General features: G+C 59.2%; 1 protein-coding gene across 2 annotated transcripts in view; it reads right to left on the minus strand.

Moving 5' to 3' along the window:
* Nucleotides 1–26778, minus strand: part of ABLIM2 (actin binding LIM protein family member 2) — a 134009-nt gene extending 107231 nt beyond the window's left edge. Inside the window, exon 1 of one of the 2 annotated variants that reach the window (XM_032855603.1) lies at nt 26680–26778. In XM_032855603.1, coding sequence (XP_032711494.1) covers nt 26680–26689 — 10 coding nt within the window. In that variant the 5' untranslated portion in view covers nt 26690–26778. Of the gene's footprint in view, nt 1–4722; nt 4821–26679 lie in introns of those variants that run through there. The other variant, XM_032855584.1, reaches the window with a different exon arrangement.
* Nucleotides 26779–27294: the final 516 nt, after the last annotated feature.

Genomic DNA, 27294 nt, shown 5'->3' on the forward strand with positions numbered 1-27294 from the left:
AGCAGAGGTCCCCCGTGGAAGACCCGGTCTGCACTCAGTACTTTGTTACCATGACCCCACGAGACGAGCTGGTGGAAAGTGCTAGAAGCCAGGCCTGGTGTGTGCTGGCGTCCCTCCTCCAGGCCTTTTTCCATCTGCAGGGGGGACAGTGATGTGACCCCACGCAAGGCTTTCTGGGGATGGTGATGGGGCAGGGCCAGCTCCTGGTGAGGTCTCAGCGCGTGGCAGGGAGCTGGAAACTCAGGCTGGCCACCGGGCTCGGCACACTCCAGTTCGAGCTTCTGGCAAGTCCCAGGACATGTCATGCCTCCAGTAGCTGGTCCAGGCAGCCTGGCCACCCACGTCCCTGAGGGTGTCACCTCGCGGCCAGAAAAACGGCACTTGCTGACCGGAGAGGCACCCGAGGATCTCATGGGTGGCATCTGTAAGGTCTGAGTGGGTATCTGGGCCCATTCCCTCCCCACACTTGCCCCGGGGATATGGCCAAGGGCAGAGAGGGGTGGAGCCCGCCCAGGGCACATACAAAGTCTGGCCGGGCCAGACGCAGGTCTGGGGGCTCGAGGCCCTCAGGCCAGTCTCTTGTTCCTCTTATCACACCACACTGGCCAGTGCAGCCCCTGCAGCAGCAGCGAGTGACCTTGTCAGGTTAGGGCCCACTACCCTGCAGATGTGCAGTAAGTGTTCCTTAAATCCAATGGGAACGGGACTCACATCTGACGGCCCGAAGCCGTGTGTGGTACATCAGTGTGGAGATGATAACATGTGTGACAACATCGTCTTTTAATCCCCGGGCCCGGGCTGAGTGCCAGGTGCTGCCCTTGGCGGCTCCCATTGACGACCATCACAGAGCGGAGACCGCGGGCCCTGTTCTCCCTTCCTCTGTATTCAAGCCAATGCAGGCCGTATGACTCAGGCACGGTCAGGCTGGACGTGATGATGCCCTCCATCTGTGATGGGCAGACACACTGGCTCCAGGCCACGACGAGAGCCATGACCACCCCACAGCACAGAGAAGGAGCCTGAGGCCCAGAGACATTCAGTAGTGTGGTGAGATCACACAGCCTGTAACTGGTGGGGGCCAGTTTGTGTCCCCAGGCCTTCCCCCTGCCACACGATCTGTCTCCTTGGTACCACCCTCCCACGTGCTGGTCCATGGAAGGCTGGTGGCAGAGAAGTATGTCGGAGTGTCCAATTAAAACTGGGCATCCAGAGGGTCGGCTGGATGCCAGGGAAAGCCGAGATGTGCAGGAAGACGTCGGTTCAACACGCACACCACGCACCCACTCCTTCCACGAACCCCAGGTCCCCTGGGGCATTTGGTTCGTACAGACTGGACTCCCGCGCACAATCCGATGTCTGAGGGTCCCATCTGTCCTCTGAACGTGGACGGACTGGGGTTCATTTACACCCGGTGACGCAGCCCATGGGTGGCGACGGCCCCCTGCTCCATCCGTCAGGCCCAGAGGTGCGGCCCTGGGGGTCACCCAGCGCCGCGTGGGAGCCCAGACCCCGCTCCCCCCAGTCAACCGTTCCTTAGGTTTCAACAACAAAAGTAGCTGCTTTTGGGGGGAGAGAAATAATACCATTCATCACCACAAACCCAAACAGCACAGAGAAGTCGAAGGAGAATTGAAAGCCCTGGCTAATCTTCAACCCTGAGATTAACCACGGATCAGCTCAGCGGCCATGCTGGGTGGCAAGGGTGTGCCACGAATGACACGTCATGTGTGTGCATTTACACACGCAGACACACGCGTAGGACATGTGGTGTGACCGGAGCCACAATGAGACATAACAGAAAGACCCGATCTTTACAGGGAGCCTCGTCCTTGTGTCTTCCTGAACAATTTCCTAAAGTCTTGAGCAGAAGCCACACCGCTTGGCAGAAGGGGCCCAGTGTACACTCAGAAACGTTTATCGAGATAGTGTCCACAGACCATATGATTCCCCTAGCTAGAGGCACAGTTGTATGATTTGGGGAGTAAAGATGGCTCCGGAGCCCCACAGGAATCAGAGGCATCAAGCAGTCGAAAATGCAGGCGTGACTTCCGACTCCCCATCACCCTAACCACGCTCGCCGCCTGTGGACCAGAGCCTTCCTGAGGATGGAAACGGGATTAACACGTGTCCCATACGTGGCACGTGTGATACGCTGGCTTCTCACAAAAAGTCACCTAGAGAAAAGTGCTGTGACGAAAATCAGAAGGAAGAGAGCACACATTTACCGAACCGTACGGGTACGTGCTGAAAAAATGCGTGGCGGTGGGCGGTGGACCCGCACGGCTCCAGCCTGTTGCTTGAGGTCATCTGTGCTCCCGGGGCCATGTGTCCAGTGGCAGAAGCAATTGTAGAACAAGCTCGTCATCCCCAGAAGTAACCCCTTGCCCATCGCTGTCCCTCCCCACTGCCCCGCCCCCGCCCTGGGGACCGATGATTTACTTTCCGTCTCCACGGATCTGCTCCTTTGGGACATTTCACACACAGACCCGTACGCCGGGCGGCTTCCGTGTCTGGCTTCGCAAGAATGCAGAAGGTTCCTGCACCCCACCTGTGTTACAGCAAGAGTCGGGCTCTCCGTGACCCTAATGTTCCACCGCGTGGACACGCCCACGTTCCATTCCTCGAGCGGAGGGCTCTGGGGCTGTTTCCGCCTGCTGGTCGTTGTGGACCAGCTGCTGTGATGACTCGGGTGCAGCCCCCTCAGTGTGGACATGGGTGCCGTGTCTCTGGGGTGCCTCCCGGGGTGAACTGGGAGTTGGCCATTCGTACGGTGACTGTGTTTCAGCATCCGAAGCCCTGCTAGACCTTTCCCTAAGTTGCATCCCACCAGCGGCGGCGGGCGAGGGTCCGGAGTCCCCGCATCCGTGTGTCCCTGACCGTTGCCGCGGGGAAGGTGCGTGGTGGCCACCGATGGCCATCTCGATTCACAGCGACGAGGACCAGGGATGCTCGCTCTTGCTTGCCTGTCTCCTTGGGAGAATTGCCTGCTCAGACCCTCAGTCCACGTCCTGTGGCCATATCTCCATTCAGCGTCAAAACAGAGTCCTAAGGATTGTTTACATGTTCTGGACGCGAGTCCCATACCACATACGAGATCGGCAAAAACCGTCTTCCACTCTGCCAGCTGCTTCCGTCTGCTTCACGCCATTCTTTACAGCATAAGAATGCTCCGTTTTGATGAAATCCAATTCATTTGCATTTTCTTTTGCTGCTTGTGTCCTTGGTGTCAAGGCTAAGAAAGCACTTCCTTTCTGAGTTCTACCACGAGCTGTTTTCGGCTTTACTGTAATTTCACATAAACACAATCACACTCCCTTTGCTGCTGTTTCTTCATCTGTGTAGCAGGAACAGCGGCTTTGGATGCAGGAGGTTGGGGCTACTTCTGATGATCCCTGTTTCCCCTCTGCCGTTGGCATCACCACCCACCGCCCAGTGGGAAGGATATAGGGTGCGTGGCCGAGAACTGCCCGGCCACCAGCCCGGAAACCTGCTGCGGGCACAGACATCATGCTCATGTGCCACAGCTCTCAGGACTGCTGGTAACATCAGAACACTCCAGAGCGCCCCCCAGGCCGGCAGGTGCGCCCCCCAGGCCGGCCGGTGCGCCCCCCACGGCTGGCCTGTGCTCCAAGGCTGGGGAGGAGAGCCCCACACAGGGCTATGTCTTGCCAGCCGGGGAGGACAAGGGGATGGCCACAGCTTTGTGGAAACGAGTGTCAGATGTCTGCTATGCCTGCTCACAGTGACGTGGGAAGAGGCGCCACAATCCAGCCCAGGTTACAGAGCGGGCCCCCCAGGCCCCCAGGACTGGTGAAGTGTCCAGCCCAGGGTGCAGTGAGGGCAGGCCTGAGACCTTCAGCAGCTCGCTGGTCGGCTTCCGGGCAGCCCCCAAGCACCTCAGGTCTCAGAGGCTCTCCTGAGCACCCTGGCCTCCCTCTGCTCCCGGGGTCCAGGCTCCCTCCCAGAACTCGCTTCCCCTTCCCCACGTGCCTCCCCAGCCCCCTCCAACTCCTCTTCCCACCACCCTGAATATTGCTCCCTGGCTGAGTCCTGAGTTTGAGGGGATGAGGAGATCACTGTTATATAAGCGGGTGAGGGCCCGACGCCTCCCGTCAGCCCCAGCAGAAACGCTGGTTTATGACCATCCCTTCAAGCGGGTTGCCCAGCCAGAACTCACCTGACATTCTGGGTTGGACAAGTCTTGCTGCGGGGGCCGTCCTGGGTCAGGAGCACCCTTCCCCAAAGTGTGACAAACCAAACTGCCTCCAGATATCGCCAGATGTCCCTAGGGAGAGCAGAATCAGCTCCATCTACAAGCACCGCCTTACAGGAGAAAAGAAGGAAGGGGAGGCGGGCGCAGACGGCCTGTGGGCCCAGTGACTCCGGCCCAGATGGTGGGGTCTGAGGGCCCCAGAGCCCACCACTGTGTGATGTTGGACCATAGTCTCCCTTTTCCTGGATCGTAGCTTAGTCGTCTGTAAAACGGGTCACCCCACAGGGTTGTCATCAAGCTGCCGTAAGAAACCCCAAAACATGGCAAACAGTTGGCGCTCATGTGTGCTGGCCCTCACCACACTTTTAACTGGCAGAGCTTGATCAGGCTGCCTCCCTTCAAGTCAAACCCCAAAGCTTATCTGTGGGACTCCAGGCTTCCAATTGGAAAAGCAAGCTTTCCCCCACAAGCCAGCCAGTCTCAGCCATGAGGGTGGCAGCGAGGTTTACCTGTCTCTCCTCCCGGCATCCCCATGGAGCGAGGCCTCCACACCAAGGACTGGCTATGGCGGCTGCAGGCAGCAGCTGGGCAGCGGGACAGCCTCTGTGGCCAGCACGACTCCAGATGGCCACAGGGTCACGTGGGACTGCCACCCTCATGCCCCAGGAAGGGCAGGGCCCACCCCTTCCCGGCACACTGAAATAGACTCCCCCCCCCCACCCAAAGATGCACCTGTTTCCCAGCCATCCGGGAAAGAGACTTTAGAAAGACACACAGCGGGAGTGGAGGGGGGAGGGCTGGGCCCAGGGTCAGGTGCGGGCAGCAGGCACCGGGCACGAGCCCACGTGACCCTCACCACACCCCGCACCCGTGGTCTGGGTGGGGGGCTTCACATGGCTCCAGAGGCCGGGAGGCTCCTTCCCCACAGCTTCCAGCCCATGGGACTCCAGGCACTTTCTTATGTGGCTGCTCCCTGTGCATCCGTGTGTCCTTTTCCGTCTCTGCTAAGGACACCAGTCACTGGATGGATGACCCCATCGCCAGCCCTACTTTAATCATATCTGGAAAGACCCTTCCAAAGAAGGTTACATGCCAAGTCTCTGGGTGGGCATGATGGCGGGGGGAGGACTTTCTACCCCACTACACAGCCCCAATGTGCCAGAGGGGAAACAGGCACCACATAGAAAGCTGCAGCCATGAAAGATGGCTTTGGGGCCCCACTGGGACCGGCTGACCGTGTGGTCCCCGAGACGTCTAGCGTCCCCAGTGTCCCTTCGCTAGCTTCAGCTTTAAGGTGCCAAATCATGCATCCTGGGCACGGAACTATACATTCTCTTTGCTCATAAATGAGAGGCGATTCTGCGACCCATGCCCTGCATCCGGTGCCCAGCTTGGGGCAGAAACCAAGATGGTGACAATGATGTCAGCTCCCCTCTGAGCGCTCAGCGAATCCCATATGCTGCCCCATACCAAGGCAGGAGCCATTCTGTCCCCACTGTTCCTAAGAGGAAACCGAGGCAGAGACAGGTGGGGTGCAGCCAGGTTTGGTGAATGAGAGGGGTTTGTGGGCTTGGAGCCTGAGGGTCTGGCAGGGCCCTCTGCGTGTGGCCAGAGGCATAGAGGGCGCCCGGGAGGAAAGGACTGGCAGACATGCAGAGGCCAAGGGGCAGCTCGCTGCTGGGCCCTGGGAAGGCTATGCCAGGCATGGGAACAGCCTGTGTGAGGTCGGAGAGGAGATGATCTCCTTGGACAGAGGAACCCCAATCACGTGGCTCATGTGGCCGACTGTGGCCCATGATGCCTTGCTGGAAGGGACAATGAGTCAGGACGTGCCTCACTCCTCTCCGCTGGCCCTGTCGTGCCTCTGCCTTTGAACAAGGAGACAATCCCTGGGCCAGTGTGCTAGTCCCAGGAGGAAGATTCGAGATGGAGGGGACCCACCACCTGGAGCCTGGCCTGATCTCACTGAGCCCCCGCCAGCCAGCAGGCCCTTATTTACGCCTCCAAGCACTGGACTATTTGTCCCACCGTGCACAAGTTTCCCACAGCTGCTGTCACAAACTGGAGGCCACAAATCCAGGATCAGTGTTACTAGGCCCATCTCAAGGTGTCTGCAGGGCGGCCTCCTCCCTAGGCCCCCGGGAGCGTCTGTTCCTGGCCTCCCCCAGTTTCTAGGGGCTACTGGTCCTCCCTGGCTGTAGCCTCGTGTCACGTGGCCTTGTTTTCTGTGTCTGTCCCTAACCTCTGTCGGCCTCCCCTTCCAGGAATAGTTGTGACTGCATTCTGGCTCACACAGGTCATCCACGATGATCTCCTCGCTGTGACCCCCTTAATGCAATCCCATCTGCGAAACTCTGTTTTCCAAATAAGCCCACCCTCCCAGGTCACAGGGCCGAGGACCTGGTCTATTTCGGAGGGGGTCATTCTCCAGCTGCCACGTGCAGCAACGGTTTATGTGGGAAGTAGACAGGTAACAGTTCTCTTCACCAAATCCAAGCCGCTCTCCTCACTCGCGATGGGCTCTGCGGTTTTTCCACTTCTTATGTAACCCACGCGGCTCTGACCCACTGAACTGATTTCGTGCCCACAAATGGGTCGCCACCTGCGGTGTAGAAAGTTCTATCCCCACTTCCACACCTGCCAGGGTGGGGGACCTGAGCGAAACAGAGTGATTTAAAGGAAAGAGAGAAATGTGTTCTTCCTGCACAGTGAGGGTGGGCAGACTGACAGGTACCCAGAAGGATACTCTCTCTCTCTCTCTCTCTCTCTCTCTCTCACACACACACACACACACACACACATAGCTGACTACATGGTCCCAGCCACCCTGCTCAAGGACGGCCTCCCCCAGCCACCCACACAGCAACCTGCATCCCAGGAGCAGCGGGACTCACCGGGTGGCTTGGGAAGGGGCTCTGACCGAGAGGAAAGGAGAGCACGGTCCCAGATGGCCCCAGCCTCTCCACCCGGGATCCACCACTGCTCCCTCGTCCTCCTCCCGGCACACCCTTGACCCACATTCCAGCAAGATCCTTCTCTCCCTGACAGCCCCACGCTGTTTCCACCAACCATGGCTCTTGTCAGTGCACTCACTCGCATCTTTACCAACGCTGCTGGAAGATGAGAAACAAATGGGACCAGGGCCTGGAACTCTCCGACAGACGGTGCGGATCCCCAAGGTCACTTTAAACCAAGGAAGACACCAGCACTTTTTCAGGGGCATAAAAACTTAGGTCTGGAGGGAACTGCAACATCGTCCAGAACCCGGACAGGGATTCCTAAGGCCCAGCCCTGGTCTCTCTGAGCACTTAGCCCCCACACCAGCAGCATGCTGGATGCCTCTGCCTGGAAGCCCTCCCATGCAATTCATAGTGGGAAAGAGACCACTTTGCCCTTTGCATCTGCTCCCACCACACTCACCTCTCCTTCTGCATGCAGGCAGACCTGGGTTTGCAACCATCGCTCAGCCACTGGGTGACCTTGACCCAGAGACTTAACCTCTCTGAGCCTCAGTCTCCTTGTCTATAACATGGGGATGCCTACCTATCAGGCTACAGGGAGATAAATGATAGGTTTTATGTGAAACTGCCTGTACCCAGCCTCATTAGGATGCCTGTCACAGTGGATCTGACCCAGCCTGCTCTCCTGTGACCCCCTAAAACGAGTTACAACCCTCCTTCCAAATAAGGTCCCATCCCAGGGTACCAGGTCCCAGGATTAGGACTTCAGCATATCTCTTTGGGGAACTTGCTTGACCCAGAACACGGGCATTCCCATTTTCAGCAAAATCACCCACAATCTCAGACTGGCTGACACAAAGCGCAGATGTCCCCTGTCATGTTTCTCCCCTGCATGGCAGAAGGCATCCCTTCTCTCTGCCCCTGCCCCTGTGCCCCCTCATTTCTCTCCTGGTAAAGACCCTGCCCCACCTGCATTGGTCTCCCCTCCCTGGTGGTCTCCCCTCCCTGCCAGGGCCCCAGAACTGAGTGGCAACTCTGAGGGCTCCCATGGCCTCCCAGATGGAGACCCAACTCCTCGCTCTGGAGCTAGACCCTGGCCTGGCAGGGACCTCTCCAGATGCCGCAGCTCCTGCCTCGCTCCCTCTTCCTCTCCGCACAGCTGCTGGGCACTGCCCCGAGAACGCACTTCCAGGGCCCCCAAGGTATCAGCCAGGAACTGGTTGCGGTGCGAGCCCCCCAGACATCCCAGGGTTGGGCCAGGCAGGAGACAGATGTCCCATCGGTGCCATGGAGCAAAGACTGCATCCACGCCGGTGCCATGGGCCTGCCAGGAGCTCAGTACTGTAGAAGGTGCAAGACGCAGGGGCTCGTGGGCGTGGAACAGGCAGGCTGGCCAGGCGACAAATGTGGACAGGGAAACCCTGAACGTGCGGGTCCAACATGTGATTGGTGTAACCTTGGAGGAACACGGGTAGCAGCCTTGGCCGTGGCTGCGCACAGGGTGCAGGAAGGCGGCTGCTGTGTTCCGGGTCTCAGGGGTCTCCCCAAGGTCACACAGAAACTCAACTCTGCCAGCTTCAGAGTAAGACAGAAAACATTTCAGAGCAGGTGGGGGGTGGGGTGGGGTGGGGGGGTGCCCAGCATGGGGATCAGCAGCTGTGACGACCCTGAGGCCATGGGGACCCTGGAGCAACAGGGAGGCTGCAGGAGGCCCAAGGGACAGCCTGAGCTACAGGGCAAGCACCTCGGTGGCCCCAGAGCCACCAGCAGGGCACAGCGGTCAGCGAGAAGGGTGGGTGGTGACTTTCTGCCACCAACACAGCCATGCCCCTCCCCTGCAACACACCGGCTTGCCCTTCCCAGAGCACCAGCCCCCTCCCTGCCCTCCCAACCCCTGGGAAGGCCATCCTGCCCTGAGCTCAGCAGGGATTCATCTCCCTGCCCACATACCCACCTGCCTCCCACCCCAATAAAGACAGACAAGCCAGCGATAGAAAAATAAGCAAAGGAGGCAACAGGAAATCCGCAGAAAGACAAGCGGCCCGGAAATGTAGAGAATGTTCTGGGCGCCACAGGACCGGGGGAGGCGACTCAGAACTGGGAGGAGCCCCTTCCCACCCGCTTGGCAAACATGAACACACGGACACTGACCTGAGCTGGGCTAGGAGGGGACAGGGACAAGGGACCCACATGCCCCTTGCGGTAAAGGTATGAAGTAGGACATCCTCTGGGGAGAGGAGTTTGGCCTTAGAAATTCCATTTAGCAATTGCAGCCCTGGACCATCTCCCACGGGTTCTACCTGCACGTGGGGGCAAAGGTGCACGAGTAAGCCCCCTCAGCCCCGCCGGGTATGGCCAGTCTGATCACATGTGGGCCAATGACCCGAGTGCCTCCAACACAGGTCACAGGGCTTGACAATAGCTCAGCCCGAGCCCTGGAGCCCATTCCCGGGCCTTCCCTCTGTGTGAGTCAGGATGGCCCCACGGACCCCACTCAGCCAGCCCAGCACAGGGCAGAGAGTAGACCCACTCAGGGTTCAAGAAGCAAACCATCGAGCAAGAGAATGGACGCACATGGACAGGCCACTGGGTGCTCTCCAGGAAACATGGTGACATCGGTGCCACACGTGGCAGGTCCCCCACCTCGGTGGCCTCAGTTTCCCATCTGTGCACTGGGACACAAAGAGCACCCAGCTATGGCAGGGCTGGGGGAGGGATGAATGGAGAGTCACGTGCTCTGTGCCGGCCTGGCACCTGGTCCCTGCTCGTGGCAGGACCATAGGACCAGCCACAGAGCTGCTAACGGGATTGCTAAAACCTGGACGGCACGCGAGTCCCAGCGGCCAAAGTGGGAGCAGCCCCAGCTCCCACCACCAGGCAAACGGATAAACAAAATGTGGCATGTCCACACAACGGGACATCGATCACCCTCAGAGAGGAAGCTGGGATGCGAGCCACGACGTGGACAAACCCACCCCTTGCATGAGGGACCCAAGGAGTCAAATCCACAGACAGAACTAGATGGCAGGGACCAGGGGCCGGGGCAGGGGTGGGGAGCTAGTGTCTCCCAGGGACACAGTCGGTCCAGGACGATGACAAAGTTCTGGGGACAGTTGGTGTCCCGGCACAACAGCATGAAGGCATTAAATACCACTGAGCGGGATGTGTAGAAATGGTTAAAATGGTAAATTCTGAGCCAGGTATGTTTTACCACGATTAAAACAAAATGTGCCAACAGACGCTTTCTGGGCCTGAGGCAGCGAAACTGCAAAGCCCAAAAGAGGGGGCTTGGCTGGCTGTGCCCAGTGTGGAGGGGCCTTGCCTGCTGCCCTTGCCCACCGGAGTCCCCGGGTCCCAGACAATGGGGGTGGGGGGTGTGTGGTCTGAGTGGGGCTTACAACAGGGGCCGCCCCTGAGTATGCTCACAGGGACAAAGGGAAGTGGAGGAAGGGAAGTGAGCACATTTTCCAGCTCAGCACAGCTAAGTTTACACCTTGGTGCCCAGAGCAGCGTCCTGGACCACACAACTTTCCCAAATATGACTGTGTTTCCCAGCTAAGGCCTAGGGAAACCCCAGACCGCCCCACCTTCGTGTGGATGCTTTCTCGGGTTCTGGGACCCGTGGCCCTGGGTCACTAGCCCCGACCCAGCTCAGAACTTCAGGGGCAAACAGGTGCACACTGATTCTGAGGATTCTGAGGTGGAGGGGTGGGGAGCCACAATGGGGCAGACAGGGGCAGCAGGAGTCAGAGAGACGAAGGGCCTCCTGTGGAGTCCCTGGTCGAGGCAGCTGGACAGGAAGGGAACAGGTATGCCCACACAAGGAGACAAGCGCATGCATCAGCTGGGGGAGGGGATTGGGGAGAGCCAGCTGGAGGTCACCCATGGAGCAGTCGCTGGCTGATGGAAGGGGGGCGTTTGCAGAGGAAAGCACCCCCCTGAGGCAAAGTTGTGGGGGCAGGAGGAGGAACCCCCAAGAGCTCAGCACGGCCTGGACACAGGCGCTCACCAGGATGCGGTGAGGGGGGGAGAGCCTCGGCCAAGCCAGGAGTCCGTCCCTTGATCCAGAGATCCCATTTCCGGATTGCGCCCAGGGGAAGGAAAAGCGAACAGATCTGTGCGCCCCCGTGTTCACAGCATGAGTCACAACAGCCTAAAGCAGCCAAGGGTCCATCAACAGAGGAACTGATATGCACAACACCATCCACCCAGTGCAATGTTCCTCAGCCTCAAAAAGGAAGGACGTTCCGACACCTGCCACCGCCTGGAGGGACCTCGGGGATGCTGCTGCGCGCGGGGAGATAAGGTGGCCACAAAGACAAACAGCGTGTGAGGTCACTTGCACGAGGTCCCCCGAGCCGTCCGATCCACAGAGGAGAGAGCGCCATGGAGGCTGCCGGGGGCTGGGGCGGGTGGGCAGGGAATCATTTCACGGGGGGCCCATGGGCAAGCTCTAGAGGTGGATGGTGGGGAAGGTCTTGCCAGAATGTGAACGTCCTTAACGCTCCAGAACCATCTAGCTCTGGTTAAAATGGCAGATTTTATATGATTATATTTTAGCACAATAAAAAAGTCTAGAAACAAAAACAAAACAGAAAGCACTCTGCACCTAGTGAAGGCAAGAGGGAAGGGGTCCAACGAGGCACAGAAAGCCTGCTCAGGGCCAGATTCCACAGGGCCGTGTGCGGGAAGGAAGGCGCGGCGCCCCTCCCAAGGGTCGAGGCGGAGGGAAGAGAGGCTTTTGCAAAAATGCATGCGTGTTTTGTGTGATACCATCACACACGCTGCTGCCCACCCTCCCGGGGATGACAAAGGTAATAAATGGACTCTAAGAAACACGAATGGGGAGGACATCCCCGGAAGAGCTTGGGGCCCCTCAGTCAGGTCCTCACTACCCAGATGTGCGTGGGAGGCAGGAGAGAGCTGGTGGCAGAGGTCAGCGAAGCAAGAGGCTCGGGCTGGTCAGTTAGTGGGGGTCAGGAGCATGCTGTGAGCACCAGGACATTCGAACCAGAGCAGATGGGGCCTGGGTACAAGAACGTGTCCTTTAAAGTCTCCTTTCTCCCGGAAATCATCGGTGACACTTGATGCCCTGTGAAGGGGTGGGGGGGACACTGCTCCTCTGAGGGGATTCCACCTGGCCTGGAGCTCAGCTGACCAGCCCCCCAGCCCCGCCACCAGCACCCCGCCCCCCAGTGCTCCCATGAGCCATCTGGGGGCAGAAACAGGGCCCAGGGCCAGGGGACAGGCAGCCCTGCCTCCCTGTGGCCAAGTGGCCTTGGCTTCCCATCTCCCCACCAAACCCAGAATCCAGAATATTTCTGAGGATTTGGGGAAAAGTAGCAGTGTCACCAACACCCGAGTTCAGAAGACATAGGAGCTATAATCTTATGGGACCCTCGCATGGCCCCGCCAGTCTGGGCCCTAGACGTGTCTGGTGTTTAGTCATCAGCCCCTCATCCCTCTTCGCAAGACCACAGCCATGCAGGGCCAGGTTCCCCCTGCAGTTCATTCCCCTTTGCTGGAAGCTCATGGGCACCCAGGGAAATGGACTTTGCCCAACATGAATGCAATTCGGGCCTATTTGTTGGAGCAGAGTCGAGGGATCAAATCGGTATCTGAATAATTCAGCTTCCCCAGATGATGCGGCGGGCGAGGGGGGTTGGATGTGTTCAGAATTCGGAGCGGGTCCCCTTGGCAGGTTTGCGCACAGGAGAACTATCTGTGAGGCTGCCCATTTTGAGCGCTAAGCCAAAGGACGCCTGTCAGTAACGAGCTCGCCATGCCGTCCCCGGGCTCCACGTCACGCTCCTCTCCTCTGCTCGGCCCAAGCATTCCAGATCTCCAAATGTTCAGCCTGAGCGCTGAGGCGATCTGTCACCCTGGACAGAGAGTGGACAAGTGTCTGAGCAGAGCTCCTGCTCACTGGCTCCAGGTAGGAAGAAGGCACACCGAGATCCCGGCACATTCCGCAGAGCTCCCCCCACCCCGGCCACAGGAGGGACCCAGGTCCTCCTCTGCTGCAGAGCTGGGCAGGGAGGGAGCCATGCTGGCACAGGGGGCCTGTGTTGCCTGCCAATGCTGTCCTATTGCTGCCACGGTGGCCAGTAACTGGCCCTAGCTCCCGCCCAGCCACGGATCCCGGCAGCTCGAGGTGCACCTCTCCAAGTCGTGGCGGCTCCAGCGTCAGGCACGCCGTGGGAAATGAGAGGTTCTATTCTTGGCCTAACCCTCTTTCCCAAAACTGGGCCAGCCAGGGCCCAGCTACTGCCTGGGTCTTGGGACTGGCCTGAGACCTGTTCCTGGGTCCCGGGGTCTCCCTAGTCTCTGTGGCCCCGAAGGCTATCTGCTCCCAGGCCAGTCTCTCTGCAGGACCACACCCCCAGGGGGCAGGATCCCGTGGGCTTTGTGCAGCCAGGTCCAAGCACTGAGGGCCCAGCAGCCCAGGCCGAGCCCTGCCACCATTGCCGTCGCTCTCCAGCTCCATTACCCCGGATACACCTCCCTGTTACCTAGCTTCACAGACTGCACATGCCACCAATTCCACAAAACGTGTGAAGCTGATGAGGACAGAAGGACTGTGGACCAGACTGCAGTGTGAGTCCTATTAGATGGGAAGGAGGGGTCCATCTGCACCCTGGCCCTCTCTCCTGCCCAGTCCGAGGCAAGTGCCAGCTCCCGCCCCAAGGACAGTGCCCTGTGCCTGAGCCAGCTTCAGGGGGTCCTGGGCCCTCAGGAGGTCGACCCCACGTGGCCCTCGAGGAACCTCCATCTAGGGAGGCGATAGGGCCAAGGAAGACAGCTCAGCAGCAGGAGGGGAGAACAGGGCCAGGGCCTCAGCACCAGGTCCCCTCTGTTACTCCCACCTCCCTCTCTCACCCACAGGGAGCTGCCAGCCCTCCCTGAGCCAGGCCACACCAGCTCTCAGGTTTTTTCTCTCTTACAAAGATTGTGACACCAACAGTGCCCAAATCTGGCCTGGAATCGTTGGCAGAATCACCAGCACACTCCTGAACCCCACCAACCCTATCAGAATAGCCAGGAGTCCATCCTTTGCAGAACCCAGGTCCCTGGGATCCCTCTCCTCCTCCTCTCCTCTCTGACTCATCATCTCCTCACGTGGTCACTGAGCTCCAGCTGTGAGCCTGGTGTCACCCAAGGGCGCGGGATGACCATGGAATGCGAGAGGCGGACAGGGCACGGAGGCCAGCCCTGTGCCCAGCACCTCCTCCAGAGCCTAACCCGGGGCGTGGGCAGAAATGAAGTTTCTCCAACACACCCTCTACTCGCTCCTCCAGGGCTCTGTACCTGCTGCCAGATGCCCTCCTCCCACTGTTTTGGCTAACTCCTGCTTGGTGAAGTATACCTCTTTCAGGAAGCCTGCCAGGATTTCTCTCTCATCGCAGGTGGTTAACCAGCAACCTTCTCTCTGTTCCCAGAGCCTCCCCAAGAAGTGCTTTCTCATGGTGCGTTTTCATCATGCACTGTGCCTTTCTCATCAGGCCTGGAGGAAGAACTGAGCTAGGTCACCTCCAGCACCCGGCCAGCAGATAGACATCCCAAGTGAAATCACCAACTCTTCCTCCCACCTCCCCCTACAGATGCCTGGTTGCTTTGCTGCCTGTTAGAAGGAGTCCCTGTCCATGCGACTCAGAGCAGGGCCCCACCTTTGGGGCAGAGGGAAGGGTCCCCTGTGAGGGGGGTGTCCTTCCTGAAGTTGACCCCTCCTGGGGAGATGGAGGTCCTCACAGAGGGAATTAGAAGTTGGAAGGGGAGGTCCAGGGAGAAGCCCCCCTCTTTCCTGCTGGCCAGTGCTTTGGCCGGGAGGCTGGCTGAGGCCGAGGGGCTGTACCACCAGCCCTCCCAAATCCAGAGCAAAGCCCTGCTGAGATCCCCGCTGGGCCACAGGGGTTAGGAGGAAGGGAGGCATCCAAGCCCAGAGCAGGGCATCCGTGGTGGAGAGTTCCCAGACCCCTGGGACCCCCAGGGGCACAAGTGGCCCTCAGGACCCTGCTTTCCAGCAAGATGTTCCTTCCAAGGTACCCAGCTTGGAACCTGTGGGTCATATTTTAACTAGAAAAACGATGATTTCTTTATAAGACCCTCTCATAATGCGGAAGAAAACCACACACACACACACACACACACACACACACACACACACAACCTTGCATTGAGCACAGAACTCTGAAGAACCCAGGAGACATGCACCCTGGGACAGGTGAAAGCCGGGCGGGGCCCATCTGAAAGCCCCCCCCCCCCCACCTCCCCCCTCCACCGTGTTACCAGCTGGGTGACCTTGGGCAGGTGGCCTCCTGAGTGGGAGCACCCCAGGTACAGAGTGGGAGCACCAGCCCCCTCCCCGCAGGGATGCACGCACTGGAGACCAGCCCGGACCACTCATCCCCCGTGCACCCCGGGCTCCTAGATGCTCGGCAAAGGCAGACATTGATTTGTATTAGAGGAGTCAATGCCTCCTGCAGCTCGGGTCCTGGCCAGTGTGGGCGGGGTGCCCCATGGTCAGCACACACTGGGGATATCTTTAGCTCCGGCTGCAGCGGCCAGGGGCGGGCATTCCAGCCAAGGACGCAACATTTCAGACCGGCTTTCGGGGCTGCCCCAGGACCCGGAATCCGCCAGGCCGCTTGTTTGTAGCGGGAGCCTGTGTTGTCATGAGTACACACTCCCGCACGCCGGGGGCCTGAGCTCGTAGCCTGCGGATGCCACCCACCGCCCTAGTTCCACTGTGAAAACACACCTCCCAAAATAGAGGACGCCGTCCCCGGAGCAGGAGCCGGGAGCCAGGCAGCTGCTCTCCAAGCAAACCTCCTCCTGTCTCCGGCAGATCCCTAAAGTGAATCAGCAGGAAAAAATAACACAGCACAGCACTAGGAGGAATAACAAAAGGGCCCAGAACCCTATGGCATTTGGATGTATTTTCTTCTAGGGGGATTTTTTTCGGCGGGTTTTCTAGAAACCGTGTATAAAATTCCAGGTCCCGCATTCATTCACGGGCAGCAGCGATGCCCAAGGCTTACGGATCCTTGACGATCCTCCTAACGGCTGTGTACTGACCTGCCTTTATCAGCATCTCCCCAACACCCCATCAGGGGGTTGGCAGGGTCAAAGCCATGGCCGTAATAAGATTGAGATGTTATTTCCCCTCTCTGGTTCCACCTGCTCCCAAGAGGAAAGTTCTGCAGGGGCTGGTGACGAATGATGGCACACAGGCAGGACGCGAGAGCCCAGCTGTTCCCCATTAGGCTGGACATTAATGAGATTTGCAAAACTGCAGCACGGGGCCTCTCTGGGCACTAAAAATATGATCACACAGGGAGGGCTAGGATCCAACAAATTAGCAAAGACCTTAGAATTTCCTCCATTTTAATTTCTAACTCAGTCAATCTCAACAAATACAATGCACTCCAAAGCTCTTTGGGGACCTCAAGAAATTTGAGTTGAGGCACTCAGACCTGGGCGCCACGGCTCCGGGTGGACCATGATCCAGGCACACAGCATCGCGGGGCCGAACGGCTGTGGGCCCGATTGCGCCAGACTTGCGCCAAGTGAGGCTGTGTGTCTAAGTCCATGTCTGTGTTCCAGAGCCTTTGCAGAAAGATTCCCAGAAGCCGAGGTGCCTCGCTCAAAAGGCAGGAGTGTATTTAAGGCCCAAAGCGTGTGCTGAATTGCTCCCTTAAAGCTGGTACAAACCGAGGCCCAGTCAGCAGCCTGTGACAGCATGTAGCTCACGGGGTCTGGGGATGTTTAACTTGAGCCCAGTTAAGAGCACATTTGTTTCCTAGGAGAGGTCGTTCTCAAATCCACGTGGGGAGGGGAGAAGGTGTGGGTCCCAGAAGTGGCGTGCTCCAGAGGCTGCCTGCAGGATGCTGGGGGATGGCCCCCCGTTGTACGTGTGATCAGGTGTGGGTCTGGAGTTGGGGAGCATCCCGGGGGATCCAGGCGGGCCCCGATGCGCTCACACAAGTGTCCTTGTGGGCAGGAAGCAGAGGGAGAATGGACACAGAAGGGAGGCCTTGGGGAGACGGGGAGGGAAGGGGTGCAGAGTCGCCACCCCCGAGGCTGGAGGAGGCAAGAAAGGGATCTACCCGGAGCATCGAGAGCAGGTGGTCCTCGGGCCAAGGAGGGATCTGGGGTAGCAGGAGATGGGGGCCGAGGTGGGAAGGGGAGAGGCGGCAGGGGTGGCAGGACAAACCCTTGCATGGCAGCACCAGGCCTGCCTTGGCCAGATGGGAACTAGAGGGCTTGGAGGGAAGGGCAGTCAGGGCAGCACAGAGTCCCAGGAAGACCCGCCCGAGGACCCCAAGGGTGGCCTGCAGATTGTTGGCAGTGGTACCCCCTGTCCCTCAGCCCTGGGAGCCCATGCTGGGCTGCACCCTACACCCGCACTGTGCCCCCCGCCTCCCTCGGAGACAGGAGGGGAGGCGCCCAGCTGGACATATGGCTTCTCGCATACATATCGCATTTCCTGATTTCTGCAGCAGCCGGCAAGGTGTGCAAGGGAGCTGATGTGTAATTCTGCACCCACAACTGCTTCCTGAGCATGCGGCAGGCCAGGCCTGGTTTCAGAGCTGCAGGTGAACTGCTGGGTCTAAACCACAGATGAGAAGTTGGATCAGAGTGCATCCAGGCTCGAACAGAGGAGCCCTGGGGAGGCAGCAGGGTGGCCAGCCCCCAATAACGTTCATATCAGGTCAGCCACACTGACTTCCCCTCCTCGATGCCCAGCCCTTCAGCCTCCCTGCTCACCACCCATGTGCTGGTCTCAGGAATCAACTCCACGTCTACTCCTCCAGGAAGACTTCCCTGATACCACGTGGGAGGGATTTCTCTTGTCCTGTCCCCATTCTGCCCCCCAGCCAGGTTCCGATGACACATGTCCCCCGTCTGGATTATGACCTCCAGGGGGGAAATGTCCCTGTTGCACCGGTGTCCTCAGCAACCTCTGTGTGTCCCCCACAGGCTCATGCACCCAGAACCATTTCTTACCCCTTGGTCAGACCAGCCGCTGCTTCATCTGAGGCAGGTGAGAGTTGGGGCAGGGGGTCAGGGACCCAGAGGCAAACACTGCCTACAATGTCTCATGGGAAAGAGCCCCAGCTATCACAGGGGCAGTGGGATGGGTGCTCAGAGATGCTGCCCCACTCCCTGTGCCCCAGTTAGGAGTGTGGGTTTAGGGGTCAGCTTGGCTTGCCAGCTGGATGGCCTCAGGCAGGTGACCTGATTCTTTGGGCTTGTTTGCTCACCTGGGAGGAGGGAATCTGTTAAGGGTTATGGCACATGGGAGCCCAGGGCCCTCAGACAGTGCTGGAACCCCCGCCACCCGGTGGGAAACACTGCAAGTCGCTGCTCATGGTGGGAGCCAGCTTTCCTGACAGCAAACTCTGGTCCCACTGTGTTGATACACAAGTACAGGGCTGGAGGACCCGGAGGACAACTGAAGGCTCGGAAGGTGGAGGGGTCTGCCTGGGGAACAAGCCAGAGCCCAGTCTTCTGGCTCTCCAGGGGACCAGCTCCACCTTCCCACCAAACCCAGAGGGGCTCACACACCATGCCAAGACCCAGGCTCACCCAGGACCAGCGAAAACCAGATTGTGCCAGACCCCTCCCACTCACCAGGGAGTGTCAGACTACGACCCCCAGAACTAGAGAAAGGCATGGATCCAGACCCTACAGATGTAGACCACTGAAGACTGCGGGGAGGTTGGGGTTCGGGTGGGACACTGGCCAGGAGAGGAAGGCTAACGGAGGTCCAAGAAGGTGACATGAGTAGGGGTGATGTGGGTTTGGAACCAGGAGCTAACCACGCTGGAATCCTGGCTGGCGCGTCACCAGACACACTACAGATGTCCAGCCCCGGCTTCCTGAATAATTGGGAGTTGTGATCGGTACATGTACCGCTAGTGCTGGCCACACCCACCCAGTGTGCTATGCGCCCAGCCAGGCGTCCCGGAGCCTGGGGCATGACCCCCTGCCCTAGGCGAGGAGAGGCCCACGTGAGCCGGAGTATGAGCCCAGAGGTTCTCAGTAAACATGGATGGACCCCTCCTTGCCCCTCCTCCCTCCAAGGGCAGTCCTCCCTAATTCCTTATTCATGAAGGTGCTCCCTGAGCCCTTCCAGCAGCAGGAGAGCCCAGCGACGTGTGTGCACGGATAGGACACTGCCTCACACCACCAAGGAGGTCTGGAACAATCCTCCCTTTGCAAAACGCTACCATCCTCCTCTCCCTGGACCTCCCAGCCCAGCATCGGGGAATGCAGGGAAGGTGGACCATCTGTCTGAGCATCCAGCAGCTGCTGTGACAAATGGGCACAGACGTACAGGCCTAAAGCGGACGTAATCCCTGACAGGGGATGGGCTGGGGGATGGACTCTACAATGGGTCTGCAGGGCTGGGTCCTCCCAGAGTCCCCAGGCGAGGATCCCTTACTGGCCCTTTCCAGCCTCAAGAGGTGCCCTGTTTCCTAGCTCGGGGCCCTCTTCCATCCTCCCTCCCCTCACCTCTGCTTCTGCCCTCCTGCCTCCCACTCCTGAGAGCTGCTGATCACGAGGGGCCCACCGGGCAGTCTCCCCATTGCAAGGTCTCTAACTAAATCACATCTGAAAGCCTCTTTCCAGCAGAGGCACAGGTTCTGGGGATAAAGACAGGGACATCTTTGGGGGGCCATTACTCAGCTACTCCCCACCATGAGGGGGATGAGGCATTCAGGGAGGGGGCAGCACCTGGTCCTGAGTCACACCAGAGAGAGACCAGACCCAAGTCCTCCACAAGAAACCCCAGCCCTGTTCACTGTCCCCACCTCCAAGGAGGGCAGACTGTGTCATAGACAGCCTGGAGTTTAAGATCAAGGAGGAGGACTTCTGGGATGGGGGGAAGGGAGGCAGATGGGCAGCGCAGCTGGAAAAGCGCAAGCAAGGGTGTTTGGGCATCAGGAGCAAGGACGGCGAGTTGCACACAGTAGGTGCTCAATAAATAGTCATCGAAAGACTCCAGGAGCATTCTGGAATGGCTTTAAGCCCTTGTGGACTGCTAAAGGCTGGGACCAGAGGTGGTCCCGACCTAGGCTGGGGCTGGACCGTATCTGGACACCAACCGGGACTTGGAGACATTGTTTTCCAGTCTGATGCTGGGGCTGCCGAAGCCCGAGGAGAAGCAGAAGGTCAGAGAGAGGCACACGGTGGGGAGCCCTTGGCCCAGGATGATGGCAAACCCTGAGGGAGATTGAGCACGATGAGGGGCCCCAAGGTCCATCCTCCATTCATCCCTTCCTTGGCCAGATGCTCAGGGAACACCTGTCACAGGCAGCTTGGGGGGCTCTCCAGGCGAATATCCTGAGGTCTGCCCTGAGTTTTAGAGGGCGTGGACAGCTGGGACAAAGACCATGTCACCTGCTTCCCAGGGTCCTGCACGTCCAGCACCCTTGAACAACCACAAAGCATGGGAGGCAGAGTCTCTGCTCCGCAGGTGTGGAAACTAAGGCAAAGAGCCAAAACACTGTCCAGTTGCCAGGACACAACTAGCAGGTGATGACTGGGACCGGAGCCCAGGTGAGCCTGACCTCAAAGCAACTGCTGTATTTCCCAAGCCGTCAAGATGGCCCCCTCATTGTTTAGAAATCTTCAGGCAAAGCACACGGCGCACGAAACCCCCAAACACACCCTTTTGCGACAGAACCTGTTTCGTATATGCCCCCAGCCTAGAAGCCCGCCGAGGGCGGAAGGCACCCAGGACTGGCCCTGGCTCCCAGTGGGGCTCCGCAGTCCAGCCCACAGACAAGGAAGACTGAGGACAAGGGGGACCCAGGTCTCCCGGCCCAGGCACCAGACACTCACAGACATGGCTTCCCTCCCTGGCAGGCAGTGGAGAAACCCCCTTACAGTAGGGAGCCTCCATGTGAAGGGCAAGTGCTCCCTGCCATGAAATTGTCCGACGAAGTCTATGTGGCAGGAAAGGATGACAGGTGGCCATGGTTCCCTGAAATGCTGGCTTAGCCTCAAACTCAGACAATCGCTCTGGGAACAGTGGAGGGGACAGGATTATAGTCAGAAGCCGATCACAGCCCTGAGGATGGCGGTGGCCCCCATCTCTGCATATGGGGACCCTGAAGCCCAGAGAGGGAAGACAGCCTGCCCAAGGTCACACAACAGCCTGGGTTGGTGGGGCCAGGATTCCCGGGAGCTCAGGCACCAGCAGTGGGGCTGGGCTGGCCACCGCAGCCTTGGCACAGGACAGCCAGGACTGCTATCTTGCAGTGGGAAAAGACAGCTCCAGAAGGCCTCGAGGAGCTGGTGGAAGTGAGAGCTGGGGTCAGAGGGTCAAGGTTACAGAGAGTCACACAGGCTTGCCAAGGTGGCTTCATGGCCCAGGGGAGAAGACAGGCCCTAGGAACTCCCATCAGGAAAAAGCACTGTCATGATGTCCCAAATGGTCAAGCCTTATCCATCCCACTCAGCCAAGCCCCACACTACGAGGGGGTAGTGAATCACCCACAGAAGCAGGCTCACGTGGGCACAGGAGCGGGGCGGGGGCAGACGGTTGGAGACCACGCGGTGGGAAGATGAGCATCCAGGCGCAGCGGGGTTCTGCTGTTCCGAGGTGCTGTGGCATACTGCCAGGCCACTGACAGCCCCTTCTTGGGCATCTGTATCCCTACCCGCGAGTGGGGACACCCCAGCAGCCCTTTGAGGTGCTATGAGGGTTTAGGATGCCCGAGGGAGCATCCCCTGAGCCATGGCTGCCGTGACACTGAAGTAGGGTACTGCCCGACACCCTAGAGACCTCGGGGATGGAAACATCCCCAAGTAAACAAAGACGCTCTGCTCAGGTTGCCGTGCCCTGCGCCCTCGCAGCCTCGAGGCCCGCTGTTTGCTTCCCATCCGGGCTGGCCCGCACTCGGCTGGTCCCCTCAGCAGCTCGCAACGTGATCGTCACCCAAAAACAGGCTGCTATCTGAACACCGCCCATGGTCTCCTGTTGCAAGCACTCTAACTGCCTTTGCAAGCCTCTCACACCTGTTGGAACCTGCACCCTCGGTCCCTACGGAGACCCCGGGGGAGGCAGCTGCAGAAGCACAGGGAGGTTCCATGATCAAGAATGCTAGCAGGGGGCAGAGCAGAATGAGCTCCTCAGACCCAATTCAGGGGAGGCCTTCCCATGTCCTGCCGAGGCAGGTGCAGAGCAGGGGGTGCGAGGAAGCCCCTTGCACCAGGGCAGGGCAGGGCAGAGAAAGGGTCAGCACCCTGGCAGCTGCCGCCATCATCCACCGTGGCCAGTGCCAGGACAGACCCCACCAGCTGGACCCCTTCCCACCCTCTCCTTTCGTTACCCGGATGTGCCTATCTTCTCTGGCCAGCTCGCAGCTCCCCCATGCTCCAGAGGACACTCTGGGGGGTCAGGGAGCCAGACAGGTGACTTCTCCATGAGTGAAGGTCATGTTCCCTTTTCTGGGACAGTAAGCCTGGACTCACCAAGAGTTCATCGAAGTCAGAGCTTGATTCTAGAAAATATGCCCTCTATCCCCACATTACCCCATTGACAGAAATGGTAAAGAATTAAAGGGTCTTTGGTGGCAGGCTAGGGAGTAACCCTGAACCTCTGGGGAAAGAAATCCGAGCTTGGGGATGCCCGTGCTGAGCCTGGGAGTGCCAGCTGGGTCTTGGGCAACAACTGTCCTTTTCAGATGATTTTTTGGATCAGGATGATTTGTCTTCTGTCGCATCTAATTCAGATAGAATCACGCAGGGGAACCGGGCACCAGTCCCCTGCCTGTGGGAAGATCCTGAGTGCTGTCCGCTCCGCTCCCAGCCAAAGGACAGTGGCCCCTGCAGAACACAATGGTCTGGGCCTCCCGCCGAGTCATGGACTTCCCACGTGCCCTCCTTGGACCTGGAGGTAATGCTTCCTCCTCATTTTCACTGGATTTTTAACTGCAAAAGAGAAGTATGGACCACGAAGAAAATTTGGGAAAGCCACAGAAAGTATAAAGATGCAGATATGGGAAAACTCTTTCTCTTTTTTCCGCTCAAGAGGGAGACCCCTGCTGACATCTGGATGTGGGTCCTTCCGATTTTCCTCCACGGTGCTCGAAGCCTCAAGATCACCCAGGATGGACAATTGTGGTCCATTGTTTTTGGGGTTAAAATTGGTTTGCTAGAGCTTGGTGCCTCACATTAAGATCTCCTCACATGCCGTTGGCTAGAATGAGCCCCCTGCTCTCCCGACCTACGAGAAACTTAGGAAGGACATGGACTCTGTCTATTCCTGCTGGGCCCACAGAGGGCGGGTGGAAAGCCCTTGGTCACTGAATGAGGGACATCATGGCTGGCTGACTTCTGTCACTCCCCTCCACATTGGGGTAGCCTCCAACTTTCTGTCATACTGTCCGGAGCATCTTTGTGGCGACGTCCTTGTCCACACTCGGGTTAGGTAAAGAGATGTGTCCTGTTCTAGAGACCCAGGGCTGTGCCAACCAGAGTAGGCGACTGGGGCTCAGGTCCTAGATCTGCCACACTCTCTCCTTGACCCCGGACAGTTGCTTTTCCTTCTATGGGCCTTGGCTTCTCCTTTGGGCACATGAGTGGGTTTGGACGGCAGCATCCTTCTAGGTCCCTTCCAGCTCTGGGATCCTAACCAGGCAGCCATGACCACAAGACAGCTGAGCCAGCTCCATGCCCCTCCCCAAGGCTCTCCACCCGGCCCTGCCCCCTGTTATGAGTTATTATTCCCCCCTCCAAATCCAAATGCTGAAGTTCTAACTGCTAGGACCTCAGAATGTGACTGTATTTGGAGGGGGGACTTTACGGAGTAATCAAGGTAAAACAAGGTCAGGCAGGTGGTCCTAGTCTAATATGAATGGTGTCCTTACAAGCAAAGGAAATTTGGACACACATACATAAGGAAAGCCCTGTGGACACAGAGAGAAGACGGCCATCTACAAGTCAAGGAGGAAAGCCGCAGCAGGAACCAACCCTGCCTGCACCTTGAACTTGGACTTCCAGGACCTGCACCCCGCGGGGGCAGAGCCGGCCTTGGAGTCCCTTCTAGCTCAGGTCCCCTTGTCTGTCACACCTCGCCCATCGTGACTCCCAGGACTCTCATGTTATGAGCCCACCACCATATACTGTGGCTCATCTACTGTGCCCCATATGCTTGGGCCGGGGCTGCTGGCAAAGTTAAGGGCATTCCCTCCACACACTGGGGAAAATGAGACACAGGGCACCCATAGCAAGTGCACTGGGTTTGGATCTAGGCCTGACACAGAATGCCACCTCTGACAACTTCCCCAGCTACCTCAAAATCAATGAGTCACAAAACAGGCAAATACATGGGGCCCAGAGACCACACCAAAGCCATCCCCAAGGTGCCATGGGTCACCAGACTGAAAGAAGATAAGCCTGCAGATTGGTGGTATGAGGGAGAGGGGAGCCTCCGACCTGGGGAGGTTGTGCAGAATGTCTCAAGCTTGGACCCAAGGGCCCATCTGGGCAGCCGGACACTGGACCAGCTGATGTCCCCCCACACCAGCTGACACCAAGCTCTGGGATGATGGGCGTCTTCTTGGCAGGAGAGCATCAGGAGACCTGCCCTCATTGATGATAGAGTCCCCTGACCTGTTGGACATACACAATGGCAAAATGTGAAAGGCAGGTGCCAGGCACAGGGCCACACTCTTCCCCGCTGTGGGGGGGCCTAGGGACACATCTGGGGCACAAGCCACAGGCGGACAGGGAGCAGGCTCACTGGCAGTTCTGAAGGGCTGACTGACGCAGGTAGACTGAGGGGAGCAGGACCCCCCGGCAGTGACCATCACAAGCTACTGAGGACCTACTATGTAGGCAGTTTCCCACTCGAATCTCATCCTCTCCAGGCAAAAGGCATAGTGCTGCTTTTGCACGTCAGGAAGCCGAACTCGGGAAGATGCCACCATTTGTCAAGACAATTTGCCACCAGACAGATGTATGGGTCAAACCCCAGACCCCTTGCTCATTTGAATCATGACCCCACACCAACAGACACCAGTGCCCACACAGCCCTTCTCCCAGGACAACCACAAATGCCAGTGCTCCTTCCAGGGCTCCCCCTGATTACAAGGGGGACTGGAGGTAACAATTATGATCACAGAAAACCTAGAATTACCCTGTGTGCACCCTGCCATTATCCCCACCTGACATTAGATGAACGTGTCTGGAGTTTCTGCCAGGTCTCGGGGTGTCCCGCTCCCTGGCCTCCAGATAACAGGTTGGCCATTTCAGAAATCCTCTAGAGATTTCTGCTTCTTGCTGCCTGCCATTTGCTCTCAGCCACTCTCCCAACACCCACTGCCAGTGTGGTCCCTCCTTCCTGGGTTGGAGGGGGAGGGGATGATGTCCCCTGGGAGATGGGTCCCTGGAAACTGGAAACAGCCCTCCCAAACCACGAGCAGGGAGCAAGCACTCACAAAATGAACACTAACTACCCACCGCCCCGCCCCCCCAGTCCGATTTTTCCTCCAGCTTGTCCAGGCATTTTTCTGCACTATGGCCAAGGGCCATACTGCAGTCTGTGGCCAGACACGGAGGAAAAAATCACAGGAGTCAGGGAGTACCAGGTTCGAATCCCCACCCCCCTGCGTGACCTGGGCAGGTGACTCAAGCTTGGTGAGCCTAAGTCGCGCCCTGAAAAATGGGATGACGGTCCCTCCCTGCCTGGAAATGTACAGACCAACCCTCAGCTCAGTGTGGGGCCACAGGAGACTCTCAAAACCGGGTTCCTCCGTCCGCGTATTAGACTCTTCCTGCCAAGGCCTCCCTGCTGTTGGTCTCAGTTTCCCCAAGCGCAATAGGCGCGGCTGGCTGGTGACGATGTGGGATTTTCCAGGGCCAGCGCAGAGGCGGTCAGATCCGGTGGGTGCGGCGGGAGGCAGCCGCTGGGATGCGCGGGGAGGGGGGGGGGCGGTAAGATGCTGACTGGAGGAAAATGGGGCGGGCCGCACACACCTGCGGGCTCTGCGCCCCCAAATCTGCAGCGGGCGAGCCCAGGGCGCCGGGGATCCGCCGGACTCCCCCAAACCCCCGGCTCAGGCTGAGCGAACGCCGCGCAAGGGCGTCGGCCCCAGCCGCAAAGACCCCCGTGTGACCACACCTCTCTATAGCAGGGCCTGCGGTGGCCCTGAGCCCCTCGCCCCTACCGGTCGCTTTCTGCAACCTACAGACACCCGGGACCCTGGAGAAGCAAAAAAGTGGCGCCTACCAGACAGCCCGGCGCAGCCAGCCTGGCAGGCGCGGGGGAAGCGGGTCCCTAGACCGCCCTGCAGAGCCGCACGCGCCCAGGGCGCAGGGGCAGGGACCTGCGGACAGGCCCTAGGGTTTGCAAGACCCTGCGTTGAAAGTTGGGTGGAGCACTGGGTGATTTCGCCTGTGCTGCAGGTGCAGCCCCAGAATGCCTTCACAGCCCTTGCTGCGCCCAGATCCAGCTCGGGGACGCGCCAGTCCCTCGGTCCCCACACTCACCTGCACTCATCTCAGCGGCAGTTGGGAGGCGGGCGGTCCGGCGCTGCGGCAGCCAGACGCTCCTGCCCGCAGGTGCCGCGCCCGCGCGATCGCCCGCCCGCCCGCCCGCGAGTCCGCGGGCCTACGGTAAGGTCCGCGCGGGCCCGCAGCGCCGCCGCAGCCCCCCGGCGCGCCGGCCCCGCCCCGCCGGCCCCGCCCCCGCCCCCGCCCCCGCCCCCTCCGGCCCCGCCCCTGCGAGCAGCTCCGCTCAACCCGCCCTCGCCGCGATGCGGGCGGGACGCACCCTGGGAAGTGTAGGCACAGCGCCCCCTCCGCTCCGCCTTCGCGGCCGAGCCGCCGCATGGACTAACTACAAGTCCCGGCAGGCAGTGCGCTGCGCGCACGCGCAGGCAGGCAACGCTGCTGCGGCCTCCCGCAGTCGCTGGAAGGTCTCTCCGGGGCTGTCTTCTTGGCCTTGCTGGCTTCCTGGCTGGCTAGCTGGCGGCGGCGGTGACGGCTCTCGGGAGCCCGGGAGTGGCGCGAAGGGAGGCCCAGGGACAGACGCTTAGAGCAGCTCCTCTTGCTGTGGAGCTGCAGGGGGCCCGAAGACCTGGGCCAAACTCCCCCCTTCTAGTT

Source organism: Lontra canadensis, unplaced genomic scaffold (assembly GCF_010015895.1).
Source record: "Lontra canadensis isolate GAN:19392208 unplaced genomic scaffold, GSC_riverotter_1.0 scaffold1, whole genome shotgun sequence".
Taxonomy (NCBI): Eukaryota; Metazoa; Chordata; class Mammalia; order Carnivora; family Mustelidae; genus Lontra; species Lontra canadensis.